The sequence below is a fragment of the Neurospora tetraspora genome (genome assembly GCF_033439725.1).
Source record: "Neurospora tetraspora strain CBS 560.94 chromosome Unknown B0H65scaffold_8, whole genome shotgun sequence".
NCBI lineage: Eukaryota > Fungi > Ascomycota > Sordariomycetes > Sordariales > Sordariaceae > Neurospora > Neurospora tetraspora.
This window is the reverse complement of record NW_026944390.1, coordinates 2,439,963-2,453,063: the sequence shown is the minus strand read 5'-3', so window position 1 is coordinate 2,453,063 and position 13,101 is coordinate 2,439,963. Positions and strand designations below refer to the sequence as shown.

General features: G+C 55.3%; 5 protein-coding genes across 5 annotated transcripts; 2 read left to right on the top strand and 3 right to left on the bottom strand.

The window, feature by feature from the left end:
* Positions 1-61: 61 nt before the first annotated feature.
* Positions 62-3,242, bottom strand: B0H65DRAFT_324041 (3-hydroxyacyl-CoA dehydrogenase). The gene is made up of 4 exons (XM_062823447.1): positions 2,984-3,242; positions 1,692-2,915; positions 1,216-1,641; positions 62-1,083 (listed from the first exon to the last, which is right to left on the bottom strand). Exons 1-4 carry the CDS (start codon positions 3,140-3,142, stop codon positions 208-210), a joined length of 2,685 nt encoding a protein of 894 aa, XP_062677918.1. The 5' UTR covers positions 3,143-3,242; the 3' UTR covers positions 62-207.
* Positions 3,243-4,346: 1,104 nt separating this feature from the next.
* Positions 4,347-5,954, top strand: B0H65DRAFT_582523 (P-loop containing nucleoside triphosphate hydrolase protein; the record flags this gene model as incomplete). Its single annotated transcript, XM_062830853.1, has 3 exons — positions 4,347-4,940; positions 5,338-5,818; positions 5,858-5,954. The coding sequence occupies exons 1-3, from the start codon at positions 4,556-4,558 to the stop codon at positions 5,952-5,954; spliced, it is 963 nt and encodes a 320-aa protein (XP_062677917.1). The 5' UTR covers positions 4,347-4,555.
* A 253-nt stretch (positions 5,955-6,207) lies between these two features.
* On the bottom strand, positions 6,208-8,950 carry B0H65DRAFT_323989 (extracellular mutant protein 11-domain-containing protein). Its single transcript, XM_062823445.1, has one exon. The coding sequence runs from the start codon at positions 8,686-8,688 to the stop codon at positions 6,460-6,462; it is 2,229 nt and encodes a 742-aa protein (XP_062677916.1). The 5' UTR covers positions 8,689-8,950; the 3' UTR covers positions 6,208-6,459.
* A 1,189-nt stretch (positions 8,951-10,139) lies between these two features.
* On the top strand, positions 10,140-11,811 carry B0H65DRAFT_324010 (cytosolic Fe-S cluster assembly factor NBP35). Its single transcript, XM_062823446.1, has 2 exons — positions 10,140-10,256; positions 10,450-11,811. Exon 2 carries the CDS (start codon positions 10,560-10,562, stop codon positions 11,598-11,600), a length of 1,041 nt encoding a protein of 346 aa, XP_062677915.1. The 5' UTR covers positions 10,140-10,256; positions 10,450-10,559; the 3' UTR covers positions 11,601-11,811.
* On the bottom strand, positions 11,691-12,868 carry B0H65DRAFT_479046 (uncharacterized protein). The gene is made up of 4 exons (XM_062827513.1): positions 12,660-12,868; positions 12,428-12,530; positions 12,213-12,346; positions 11,691-12,076 (listed from the first exon to the last, which is right to left on the bottom strand). The coding sequence occupies exons 1-4, from the start codon at positions 12,660-12,662 to the stop codon at positions 11,888-11,890; spliced, it is 429 nt and encodes a 142-aa protein (XP_062677914.1). The 5' UTR covers positions 12,663-12,868; the 3' UTR covers positions 11,691-11,887.
* Positions 12,869-13,101: the final 233 nt, after the last annotated feature.

The window sequence follows — 13,101 nt, the reverse complement described above, 5'->3', positions numbered from 1 at the left end:
CCACCTTCCATCCGGAATCAAAGCGTAAACAGAATGCCACATCCCATTCAGACGTGACAGATAAAACGGCTGATATACAAAAAATTGGTATTCGTAACTCGAAAGAAATCGCTTAACCCAGATCCCAACCAAATCCCAAAGCCGCCATTACTTTTCATCATATCCTATACACGTTACCCCTCCCACAACTTCACTACCTAACCAAGCCTAAGCAAGCTCAGCAGCGGCCCCACTAATAGCCAACTTGCCCGTCTCCTTAACCTTAGTCTGGAACACCACCTTGTTACCCTCCTTCCACATCTCCGTCACCAGCGTCTGGCCAGGGTTGACGGTACCCGCAAACCTAACCTTGATGTTCTTGAACTTGCCAAACTTCTCATAAACGGCCTTGCCAGCGATACCGAACGAGCAGAGACCGTGAAGGATAGGGACCTTGAAGCCGCCCACCTTGGCAAAAGCAGGATCGACGTGGAGGGGGTTGTAATCGCCGCTGAGACGGTAGAGGGCAGCCTGCTCCTCGGTGGTCTGGACCTCGACGACGGCGTCGGGCGAGCGAGCTGGGGGCTTGTTGGCGGCGGTGGACGCGCCGCGGTCGGCGGGCTTCTTCTGGCCGCCGAAGCCGCCACAGCCGCGGAGGAAGACGGTCATCTCGTTGTAGAAGAGCTCCTCGCCGGTTTCGGCGTTGTAGGTGGTGATTCCTTGCTTGACGATGGCGGCGGAGCCCTTGTCGACGACCTCGAGGAGCTTGCCCTTGGAGACGAGGCGGCCCGAGGTGGGGATGGGGTACTTGCGAACTTCGAGGTACTGCTCTCCGTGGAGGAGCATCATGGGGGAGAAGTTGGGGACGATGTCGTCGAAGGAGAAGGGCATCTCGGTGTTGAAGGGAGGGATGACGCCGAAGGTGGGGACGACCTCGAAGTCCTCGTTGCCCTCGAAGATGTACTTGATGTCGGTGCGCTTGGCGCCGATGCCGAGGTTGTAGAGGCAGACGTCACGTTCGGTGAAGGTGTACTCGGTGCCCTTACCTTCGACGCCGGTAAACTTCTTGATGGCAGCAAGGTGCTCGTTCTCGGCAGGGCCAGACTACAGGAGAAGAAGATGAGTCGTTAACAGTCATTCAGATATTCTACACTAGGTATATATGGCTATTATACATGAGGGGAAGGAAAATTACATGATATTCTTTCGTGGCAGCAGGAAGAAAGGGAATCATACCTTGCCCTCGCCGACACGGTTCTCCATGTTGGACATGATCTTCTCAATGCTGTCGGAGGCCTTCTCGGGGTGGTCGGCACGGGAGTCGAAGGTGACGATATCGTTCCAGTGCTTGACGACCTCCTCGGGGGTAAGAGGAACGTCGACGGGGAAGCCGTGGCCGCCAGTGCGCTGCCACCTGGTCTGGCCGCACCAACCGGAGCCGACCTCGTAGAGACCACCAGTGGGCTTCTTGGGGATCTTGTCGCTGCAGAGGGCAAGGACAAGGGGAGCAACGTAGTCGGGCTTGAAGGCCTGGACGAGCTCCTCGGGAAGAATGGTCTTGGTCATGGCAGTACCGGCGTTGGGAGCGATGGTGTTGACATAGATGTTGTACTTGGCACCCTCGAGAGCAATGGCGCGGGAGAAGCCAAGAATGGCGCATTTCTACACAAGTTAGCTAGAATTCATTAGACATCCAAAGGACAAGAACTTACGGCAGCAGAGTAGTTGGCCTGGCCAAAGTTGCCATAGATACCAGAAGTAGAGGTGGTGTTAAGAACACGGCCATACTTCTGCTTGAGGAAGTAGGGCCAAGCAGCCTTGGTGACCTTATAGGTACCGCGGGCGTGGACGTTCATGACGGGGTCCCAGAGGCTGTCATCCATGTTGTGGAAGGCCTTGTCACGGAGGATACCGGCGTTGTTCACAACGATATCGATGCGGCCAAAGGCATCAATGGCAACCTTGACGACAGCATCACCGTCCTCAGCGGAGTACTTGGCGCCAACAGCCTTGCCACCCATCTTCTTGATTTCGTTAACAACATCGTCGGGGTTGACGAGATCGTTGACAACGACGGAAGCACCAGCCCTGGCGAAAGCCAAGCAGTAGGCGCGGCCGATACCAGCACCGCCGCCAGTGACGAGGGCAACACGGCCGGTGAAGTCAACCTTCTCACCGGGGTCGTTGGGGCCGAGCTTGAGGGACTCCTCGAGGAGGGCAAGGAAGTCGTTGGGACCGCTAGGGTATTGGGGGTTGGAGAAGTCCATAACCTGATCCCACTTCTTGATGATGGCGCCAGGGGTGTAGCTCTCATCGGCCTTGAGGAGGAGACCGGAGGAGCGCTCCCAGCGGAGCTTGGCGACGTGACCACCACCGACCTCGAAGATGGAGCCGGTCTCGCTGGTGTTGTTCTTGTGGACAAGGACGGCAACGAGGGGAACGACCCACTCAGGCTTCATGAGGGCAAGAAGATCAGGGGGCATAACGGTCTCGGTCATGCGGCTGGCAGCGATAGGAGCAATGACGTTGGAGATGATGTTGTACTTGATGCCCTCCTTGGCGAGGGTCTCGGTGAAGCCGACCATGGCGAGCTTGGCGGCCGAGTAGTTGGCCTGGCCGAAGTTGCCGAAGAGACCGGCGGCAGAGGCGGTGTTGATGACGCGACCGAACTTTTGCTTGCGGAAGTAGGGCCAGGCGGCGCGGGCGGTCTTGTAGGAGCCCTTGACGTGGACCTTGAAGATGAGGTCCCAGTCCTCATCCTTCATGTTCTTGAAGGAGATGTCGCGGAGGATACCGGCGTTGTTGATGAGGATATCGATGCGACCGAACTCCTTGATGGCGGTCTCGATGATCTTGTCGCCGTTCTCGACGCTGTCGTAGTTGGCGACGGCCTTGCCGCCAGCGGCCTTGATCTCGTTGACAACCACATCGGCAGCCTGTTGAGTACTCGTTAGCATGTGATGATGACAGTGGCGATAGCGCATTGGGTAGGGGAAATGCTTACCTTGGTAGAGTTGGCCTCGCCCTTGAGGGAAGCACCGAGATCGTTGACGACGACGGAAGCACCGCGCGAGCCGAAGAACAGGCAGTAGGCCTTACCAAGACCACCGCCGGCGCCCGTGACAACGACGACCTGGCCGTCGAACCTCAATTGCTCAGCCATTTTGAATCTGGGGTATGTGTGTAGATGATGATGCTAGAAACAAACGACAAACAAAGAAAGGGCAGATTCACACAACAGCTCTGGGTATAGTACTTAGTATGGAGCAAAAGAGAAGAAGGGGATGGAGGAAGAAGGGAGGATGGAATGTTTGGTGGTGAAGATGCGCTGGCTGGTCCGGGTTAATAATAACTGGACGATGGTCACTCGACCTTGACGTCGGCAAGTGGACAGGCTGCTGGAGCGAGGTGCTGCCGGGCGCTGTAAGCCGAGGCAGAACGGCATGTTCCCCCGATGCAGCAATGCCAGCCAATGAGATGCCCCAGAATGCCCCACACTGTGGTTTTGCCGAGAGCGGGGTGTTCATGCCTTTCCTCTTGTCACTTGGCATTCGTTTCTTCCACGTCTCAAGATCACATGTCAGGTCGGGGAAAAGTACCCCCCGGGTTTGTCGCGTTGTGTCTCACAAACTTTATAAGATGGCCGGTCTCCCAGGAACAGAATTGGGGAAAAGTAATTGTCAAACCACTTTAAATTGAGCTGAACACTGGAAGTCGCCAGGTCGCCCAAGACTTCTCAGAGCAGCGGGTAAATATGTGCCTATGGTTTTCGGATTTTTGACATGAAGGGTGCATTGCAGCTAGACGGGACGGCGTGACTTGGCTGTACAAACTGAACCAGACTTCAAGAGTCGAGGCTCAATTGCTGCCATTCTCAACACCATTCGATTGATGCAGATGATGCTGGCTGAGTAAACCCCAGACGAACATTCAAACAATGCAGAGTTGCTCGGTTTCAGGCATGTGCCTTTCGGCGAGGGATCCTGGCCTGAGCAGTCACATGAATGCATCTGCAAAGCGCACGCAGACATTCATATCAGGGGTTAACTCCCGACCCTAGAGAAAAGACGATGACGTTTAGAAGAAGACTCGGGAAGTTTTTCTTCAAAGACATCACTTTCAACTTGTCACTCCATCTTTCTCATCTTCCCCAAGTGGATCCAATTCATTCTCCAAAACTTGATCCCCAAAAAGGGCGCGCTATCCACAGACTTCAACATGCGTTTCCCAGAGTCTCGTAATCAACCTCGCTTTTCGCGACAGTTCTTCCACAGGGCAACGTTGTAAAGACGGGATTAAAGTGTCGGCACCTCCTACATCCCCGGCTCCGGATTGAGAACCAACAACACGGGATTGAAAACGCGGAGATGGACGCGGAGAAGGCCCCATTCGCCCAGCTTACCCCACAGCTTTTTCCCACGTTTACCCCACAGCATTTCCAACCGCGCCAATGTCGTCATTCGCCGTTTGCCGCGAGCCTCATCGACCTTCCTTTCATCTTCTCACGACAAAGTAAACAACGGCTTTTCTAATCTTACCTCGAACCTCAATCGCATTCTCAGCCTCCACCGCCAAAATGATGGACACAATAGACTCCATCTCCTCCACCTCCACCTCCACCAGCACCTCCGGCACCGCCGACCCAACCCCCGAACTCCAATCCCGCATCATAGACGACAAATCCCCGCTCTGCATCCCCTTCATCTTCTCCAAGATCGCCGAGTACAACGCCTTGCACGCAAACGAAGCGAACCCGCGTCCTTTTATCATCGGACTGAACGGTGTCCAGGGAGTAGGGAAAACGACGCTGGTTAAAGCGCTTGCGGAGACACTGCAGGAGAGGGAAGGATTGAATACGCTGGTTGTGTCTATTGACGATTTTTATTTGACGCATGAGGATCAACTGAGGTTGGCGGAGGAGAATTCGGATAATGCGTTGGTGCAGTATCGGGGGGAGCCTGGTGAGTTGCGCCTTTTCTTTTTCTGATATATGTTGGGTGTAGTTGGTGTCTGTGTGAGGGCGAAGTGCTGTTCTGCGCAGAGCTGTTGTGATGCGGTTGACCCCTTTGTGGTTTGTTTACTTTTTACCCCAACGAGACATGTGGATCCATGGTGTTGGCCTTTGCGGCGGCCTTGTTGATAGCCTCGCCTGCCCGTCTTCTCAACCTTCTGTCTCTTTCCCGTTTCTCTCCTCGGATTGGCTTATCCCCCCTTTTGATCCTCGCCTTTCCTTCTTCTTCATCGATACCCCATCATCGCCTCCGTCATGTCCTTGTCTTTCCTTTTCCCCCCTCTCACTACACTCCCTCCTCAACCTCCCCCCAACATTACCGCCTCCACTAACCCCCTTTCTCACAGGAACACACGACATCCCCCTCCTCCTCTCCTTCCTACACTCCCTCACTCACCACCTCCCAACCCACCTGCCCCATTACGACAAATCCGCCCACCACGGCCTCGGCGACCGCCTCCCACCATCCACCTTCCCCCCCATCAACGACCCCACCCTCTCCCAACCTCAACACACCAACATCCGCGTCCTTTTACTCGAGGGCTGGCTAACCGGTTTCCGCTCCCTCCCCCCCTCCGTCATCTCCTCCAAGTACCTCGACTTAAAATCCTACAAGACGTTGTCGCACCACAAACTCGAGCATCTACTATTTATCAACTCCCAGCTACAAAAATACGAACAGGTGTGGGACCAGTTTGATGCTTTCATCCATATCGACGCGCAAGAGTTGGGGTGGGTGTATGAGTGGCGGCTGGAGCAGGAGGAGCAGTTGAGACGCGAAAAGGGGACGGGGATGAGTGGGGAGATGGTGAGGAGGTTTGTTGATGGGTATTTCCCTGCTTATGAGCTTTATGAGGAGGGGGTTAGGCAGGGGGTTTTTAGGGGGGATGAAACCAAAAAAGGGAGGCAGTTGAGGATTGTGGTGGGGAGGAATCGAGGGGTTGTGGAGCATATGGTTATTTGAAGAAGGGATGGTTTGATACCCAGGTGTATGGCTCTGAGGGTTGTGGATTGGTGGGAGCGAGGGAGTGGGTGTTTTTTTTGTGCTGGCACATTGTATGCGGCGGGACATTGATCATCACTTCCAAACGACTTGAAGAGCTCGGCGGTGCCAAAAATACTCGTTTCTAGCTAGATTATGTGATATCAATGTCGTAGTGCCTTGAGCAGAGAGCTAAAAGATACTTTGAAGAAGAGTCCACATTGCCAATAACAAGATATTAGATCAAACGAAAGCAAGCATCCATGGCCAACCCAGCCTCGAACATTACACATCCTACAACAAGGGGTATTTATGTTCCAGTTCCAGTTCCTTCCAGTCCCTCCCTCACACCTTTCCCATCCCATAACGCCATGCCAAAATAACAACTGCAAAGAAATTCCACAGGTCTATCTCGTCGTCAAGTCAATGACTTGTTACAGTCAACCTAGCCCACCTCCTGAGCTGCAATCGATGACAACTGGGACGACTAATCCTCCAAATCCATCTCCTTCCCCTGCATCATCGTCCTTCCCTCCTCTTTCAAATTCTCCAGCGTCCGTCCAATCTTCTCGATTTTGCCCCTGACCGCTCCCTCCCTCTCGGCGATCTCCACCTCGAACTCCTCCACCATCTTCCTCTTCGCCCTCCTCGCGTCCTTTATCCGCTTTACCACAGAGGTAAACTGATCCAGGAACCAATCGCCCGCGTCGTCCCACTCGTCGATCTTCATGTGCGTAAAGAACTCGGCTTGTTGAGCGGGAGATTTGGTCTTGTAATGTTGGAGTTTATCTTCGAGGGTTGCGTCTGCTGGAGGGCAATCGTCTTGTTGGAGCTTGGTGGTGGCTTGAGCTTGTTGCTTCAGGGCCTCTTCTTGCGGGTCTTCGTCAAAGGATTGAGTGAGGAGAGTGGTGTATGGCATCTTGTAGAGTTGGGCGTCGTCGTAGTCGAGGGTGGAAAGACGGCGCTTTTTGGCATGTTCTAGGATTGGCATTGGAGAAGTGGCCGCGGGCTTCGGTGGTTGCTGTTGCTTCTGAACTTCCTTTTCCTTCATGCGGCGGCTGGTGGTTCGCGCCAAAGCAATCGAAGCGTCTTTGAGTTGGGGAGGGAGAGGCTGCTGCTTCGGTACCTGTGACGGATGTAGATGGCGGGAGCCGGACGCTTTAGGTGTGACGTTGCCAGGCGAGGAGACGTCAAGATCGAAGCCGCCGCTGCTACTAGGGACAACAGCGGCTTGTGTGTTGTTGAAGTTGGGCGTGGGAAGCGGTGGTGCTTCGGACTCGACGGGGGTGAGGTCGTCAAAGACGGTGCTGCGCTGATGTTGGATCTCATGCTTGCGCTGGCGTTCACGCTCGCGTCGTTCGGCCTCCTTGCGAATCCGTTCCTTCTCCCTCTCTTGTTCGCGCAGCCGCTCGTGTTCACGCTCACGGCGTAGACGCTGTTCGATCCGACTCTTTTCCAGGTCTCCGCCAGTATCTGAGGACCTCCCTGGAGATTGTATGTCTGATGTGTATCCGCCCTGACCACCTCTTACTGATCCTCCTTTTCTCGGGTCGCGGTGAAGAAGTCGTGTGCGCTGGAAGGCACCAAGTTGTTTGGTCGGCGTCGAGTTGAATGCTGCGCGATCACCTTCATATTCGTCCTCGATCTTGATGGTTGGCTCCCGCTCCTTGGTGATAGCTTCAATGGTCTTGTTTAGGGCGACGGCATCGGGATCGTTGCGGTTTCGCGGGGCCTCGATAACGGTGAGGATACCACCTTCGCCAATAACGAATGGCAAGTTCTCATCGTGGTCGAGTGTTGGTCGTGCAGACTTGGGTTGTTGGGCGACAGCTGGATGTTGTGCCTGGGTGTTTGAGCGAGGGAATGCAGTGTCGCTGTAGTGACGGCCCCGCACGAGCTGGGGGTGTTGTGCTCCGTTTATCTGGCGCTCGTGGTTACTTTCTGATCTTCCATCCCTGCTGTCATGGTCGCCAAAGATGGACGCAACAGTCGACTCCTCCCAGGCATTCGTCCGTTGGCCATTTTCGGGCGCCGAGGGTCTGCTGCGGTGCATTGGACGGGATGGTTGTCCCTGTGCAGGGAAGCTGACGGAGGATGTAAGGTGGTGACTGGCACCGGGAGCAGAAGATGTCGAGGTATTGCGGCCACCTCGCGACGCGGCTGCAGCAGCTCGTTGCTCCCTGGTTGGAGGCGTGTAAACAGTCGGATTGAGTAGAGATGGCGTCACAGGTTGGTTGGGTTGTCGAGGTGGCCCTGGGATGGAGGGCATGCGAGAGGGAGGCCGTGAAATCTGGGCGCCCAATTGAGAAGGTTCTCTGGTTCGCTGTGTCGTTCTCGCGGAGGAAGCGCGTCGCACCGTGTCGGCGGTTCTTTCTGTTCGGACCGCATCTCTGGCGGGTACCGACACTGCGGGGCCCACATCGGCGACGCTCGTCCCTTCCATTTTGAAAAACCCCGACCCGGAAGCGGAAGGCGTCCCCGGTCTTCTTGCTGTCCCGTTTCGTCCGGTGTCACGCTCGGTACGGTCACGGCCGTTACGATCGTTACGAGTCGGAGTGCCGCGTCTGTTTGGTGTCCCTGGTGTCCCGAAGCCTGGTGTCCCTGGTGCTCCTGGAGTTGTCGGTGTGCCTGGATCACTGAAATTCCCGTCCTTGGTGAACATGCTCAATCCCCTCAGGGATTTCCGACTTGTAAGCGGTTTCGACGACGGCATCATTTCTCTCTACCCCGGTTGCCTCGCTTTCGCAAGGCTGAGCTGAATGTCGCAAAAAGAGCTGCCGTTTACTTGACTCGTTATTACCGGCTGTATCGCGCTGCAATGTTACCACACTCGACAATACGGCATATGGCATCAACAGCAAAACAGAACAGACAGACCTCCTCCGGCAGAGAGACGGAACAAGATGTGAGAAATCACACTTTGCACTTGTCGCGCTCGGGATTATTATCTTTTTCACGGCCGGACCTGGCTCCCCATTTGCCCCCATAGGCCGCCCCATAGCGACCATTGGGCTCGCGCCTCTCATTCGACGATGCGGTTGGGCTGGAAACGAGTGGGCACAATCCGACGGTCCATGGAGACTTTTCGTGCTGCGACCTGCATCAGCGGCCATGTGCGGAGGTCAGGAGCGGAGGCGGTGCGGAGGCGCCGATACACTGGACCGACGAATTGTGGTTCCAATGACCGTGACCCGCCCGATGTATCCTCACTCATCACTAGCCCGGCGCGCTAGACTCCCACTATAACATTCCCAACCACCACGCGCCGTCCGATGAGAATTTGGAAGGTGACCGCCGTGCTGCAGGGTCCATCTCTGCCGGAACTCGAGCTTGTGTTGTTCGGTCCTCTCTTTCCCCCGTTGGCCAATTCTGGCTCTCATCTCTCATCGTGATACTGGGCAGAAAAGAGTTGCAATGATGCACGAGAAGAGGAAAAAATGGAGCTGCCTGAGCTGGTTGAGCTGGTTGAGCTGCCTGAAGCTGCCTCGGTACCGGACTTGTCTGTCTGTCTCTCTGCTTCTGAAGGTCACGGTACGATCACATATCATCTGGGGCCGACTGGAGCAAATGGTCCATCACCAATTGTTGGCTGCCGGCTTTTGGGTCATTAATGATGGTGTAGTGGTGCTCGATACCACTTCAGATCTTGATGGCATCCAATCAGACGTTGAACGCATCTGATATTCGATCTGTTCAGGACACAAGAACGCCGCTTCACCAGTGGATAACGAAAGCCTTGCCAAAGACGGCCAGGTACCGGCGGAGTCAGTTCCAGGCCCGAACCGCAAATCCACTTGATGAAGGTTGGGATGTCCTGGCTGTCCGGAGCAAGGCTCATCGGCCCTAAAGGTTTCAAGATCTTTGAGGGTCACTGTGGGGTGACATTATGATGGCTGACGAGATATCAAGTGGTATACGAAAAACAGGTGAGGCTGGTGAAAGCCTTTGAGATAGGTCAACCTGCGGTCTCATGTGCAAATATCGGACGGAGAGAATGAGCACGCGACCTGTCATCCGGCCGAGTTACAGCGCTAACGAGAGGAGGTGTCTTCAGCTTGTTTTCACAACGAAACCGTAAGTTCACCATATTCGTGCTCTTCACGGGGTGAATCTTATATCACCCCTTCAAAGTCTTCTCCTCTCTTTATGCTGACAGCTGAACAAAAGATAAAAGCTTCAACAAGGCGAGCAAGGGCAGCAGGGCAGTCCTGTTCCGCGATCGGTGGAGGCAAGATCCCGGGTCGGTCTCCCGTGTTAGCGGCCCCGCCTTTCCCGCGAAAATCGGTACGTACCTCCGTGCACGATAAGATAAGCCCCGCCGACAGAAACCTGAAGTCGACTGGAGTGGAGGCAAATGGCGTGCGTGGACAAGACCGATTCTAGGAAGCCCGATTTCTAAGCAGCCATTGAATCATTCCCATATCAACGACAAACCCAAACACTATCTAATATCAACCCATACGTTCAAAACGACCAGCGCGTAAACTCTAAACCACACATACATCGAGTCATCTTTCCGCCAAATCATTTCCACACAGCTCAACACATTCGCGCGACCGGCCTAGACCACCAGCCCACCAGCCCACCATGGCCCCCTCCCTCGAGGCCGAGCCCGACTCGGTCGCCTCCGTCCTCGCCAACCCTCTCGCCCAAAAGCCCCAACTCGTCGCCCCCGAACCCGAACACTGTCCCGGCCCCGAATCCCAACAAGCCGGCACCGCCGACTCCTGCGCCGGGTGTCCGAACCAAGCCATCTGCGCCACCGCGCCCAAAGGTCCCGACCCCGACATCCCTCTCATCACCGCGCGCCTATCGGGCGTGAAACACAAGATCCTGATCCTCTCCGGCAAGGGCGGCGTGGGCAAGTCAACATTCACAAGCCTTCTAGCGCACGCCTTTGCGACCAACTCCGAACAAACGGTGGGCGTGATGGACACCGACATCTGCGGGCCCTCGATCCCAAAAATGTTGGGCGTGGAGGGGGAGACGATCCACGTCTCCAGCGCCGGGTGGTCGCCAGCGTGGGCGATGGATAATCTGGCGGTGATGAGCATCCAGTTCATGCTGCCGAACCGCGACGACGCGATTATCTGGCGCGGACCGAAGAAGAACGGACTTATCAAGCAGTTTCTGAAGGATGTGGAGTGGGGCGATTTGGATTTCTTGCTGGTTGATACGCCTCCCGGGACAAGCGATGAGCATCTGAGCGTGAACACGTACCTGAAGGAGAGCGGCATTGATGGGGCCGTGATGGTTACCACGCCCCAGGAGGTGTCCCTGTTGGATGTCAGGAAGGAGATTGATTTCTGCAGGAAGGCGGGGATCAGGGTGCTGGGACTGGTGGAGAATATGAGCGGGTTTGTGTGCCCCAAGTGCACGCATGAGAGCGAGATCTTTAAGGCGACGACGGGGGGTGGGAGGAAGCTGGCGGAGGAGATGGGGATTGCGTTTTTAGGGAGTGTGCCGCTTGATCCGAGGATTGGCATGGCGTGCGATTATGGCGAGAGTTTCTTTGATAGCTTCCCGGATAGCCCGGCGTGTAGGGCGTTGAAGGGGGTGGTCAAGGGCTTGGCGACCGAGATGGGATTGGATCCGGCGGTGGTGATGCCGGAGGAGGATGACGCTTGAGGGGGAACAAGGGTAGCATGGACACGGAGTTTGGGACTGGTTTCTGGCTTTATATGGTTGGGATATCACGGCGTTTATATATGAGAAGATCATAGATGATCCGGCATCTAGCTGAACTTTGCCTTCCTTCACAATGGCCTCCCTGTGCTCCTTATACCTTGCTCTGGTTCCTGGCTGTACGTCGCGTGATTTCCCAGCTCTTATACCCAATGCCCCCACTGACCATCTCCGGCTCTCCTATCACGGCGCCCTCTCGAACTGCCCTTCCCATCGCACCCTCGAACAGCTTAAGCAGCCCCGAGCTTACCCGGAATCTCTTCCAGCTCCTCCGGCGACTCAATATCGATAATCTTGGTCACCTCGCTCGTGTTGCGCATCAACTCCTTGGCGCCCGCGTACAACATGCGCATCGCGCTGTTGCATGTTGAGGGCATGTAGTAGAGCATTACGTAGGGGACCGATAGTCGGCCGGAGGGCTGTTGCGCATCGTGGTCAGCTCACCTTTCCTCTTCTATACGTCCGGCGGCGCTTCACAAGGCCAAGGCTTATGGATGGATGTCGTAGGGTCATGGAGAGATCGACAGTAGAAGGAAGCTTGAACCGTAAACGTACGAGTGTCAGGGGATAGCTCAACAGCACGAATCTCGGGCTGTGGTCGGGCAAGTCATCGCCGATTTCTTCGAGCGTCTTGTATACTACTTTGTCGTCGTCTTGCTTGATTTCTTTGGTTGTCTTATCGATTAGGTCTGTTTTGCGCATTACATTTATTAGTTCTTGACCTGCTGTACCGATACCTAGAGACAACCCTTGAACGGGAACATACATACAGATGACGGCCTGGGGGTCGTTGGAGCGCGAGGTGCCGAGGCGGAACTTGCGCAAGTGGTCTTTGGTTTCTTGGGAGAAGGTGTAGAGTCTTGCTTCGGAGGCCTGATTTTGTCGGTATTAGCTGTAGTTCATGAGGATCTCGAGGGGCTTTCGTTGGACAGCTTGGAAGCTGGAGATAGGAGCTGGTGGTATGGATGGATCGGATGTCGCGATAGGAAGGAAGCGGCGCACCATTGTGTAGAACTGTTTCTAGGTCGGTCGGATACGTAGGGTTCGGACGGCAAAAAGAAGAGGTCGCAAGGTAAATGGGAAGGGGAATAGGCAATGTCGCAAAGCTTAGGGATAGCAAAGTAGTTGAAGCTCGAAAAGATGTCGCGTTGAGTTGTCGAGGGACCGAGACACCGCCCTCGTCCAGGGACGCAAGCCGGCCCCGCATGGCATCACTGCCAAGTCCACAGCTCAGCAGCTATCAGCCCCGTAGCGTAAGCTGTTATCGATTTCTCACTGACAGCGGGGCTGTCCCGGCCATTGGCCCGCCGAAGCTTAACGGCTTTGACCCGCTAAAACGGAGCGAGGAAGGCGCTGCCTGGCCTTCCCTGGACGGGACCGTGGACGGCGATGGGCAGGCACCAGAGCCGCAACCACGCATCGGCACAAGACAAGCCGAATGTGA

Excerpts from the sequence above, each read along its gene's own strand:
- B0H65DRAFT_324041 (XM_062823447.1), bottom strand. The coding sequence starts at position 3,142 with ATGGCTGAGCAATTGAGGTTCGACGGCCAGGTCGTCGTTGTCACGGGC. Across the intron at positions 1,642-1,691 it reads AGGCCAACTACTCTGCTGCC|AAATGCGCCATTCTTGGCTT; the intron begins GTAAGTTCTTGT and ends TAACTTGTGTAG. Across the intron at positions 1,084-1,215 it reads ACCGTGTCGGCGAGGGCAAG|TCTGGCCCTGCCGAGAACGA; the intron begins GTATGATTCCCT and ends CTTCTCCTGTAG.
- B0H65DRAFT_323989 (XM_062823445.1), bottom strand. The coding sequence starts at position 8,688 with ATGATGCCGTCGTCGAAACCGCTTACAAGTCGGAAATCCCTGAGGGGA.
- B0H65DRAFT_324010 (XM_062823446.1), top strand. The coding sequence starts at position 10,560 with ATGGCCCCCTCCCTCGAGGCCGAGCCCGACTCGGTCGCCTCCGTCCTC.
- B0H65DRAFT_479046 (XM_062827513.1), bottom strand. Across the intron at positions 12,347-12,427 it reads CGACCCCCAGGCCGTCATCT|ACCTAATCGATAAGACAACC; the intron begins GTATGTATGTTC and ends TGCGCAAAACAG. Across the intron at positions 12,077-12,212 it reads TGAGCTATCCCCTGACACTC|CCCTCCGGCCGACTATCGGT; the intron begins GTACGTTTACGG and ends GATGCGCAACAG.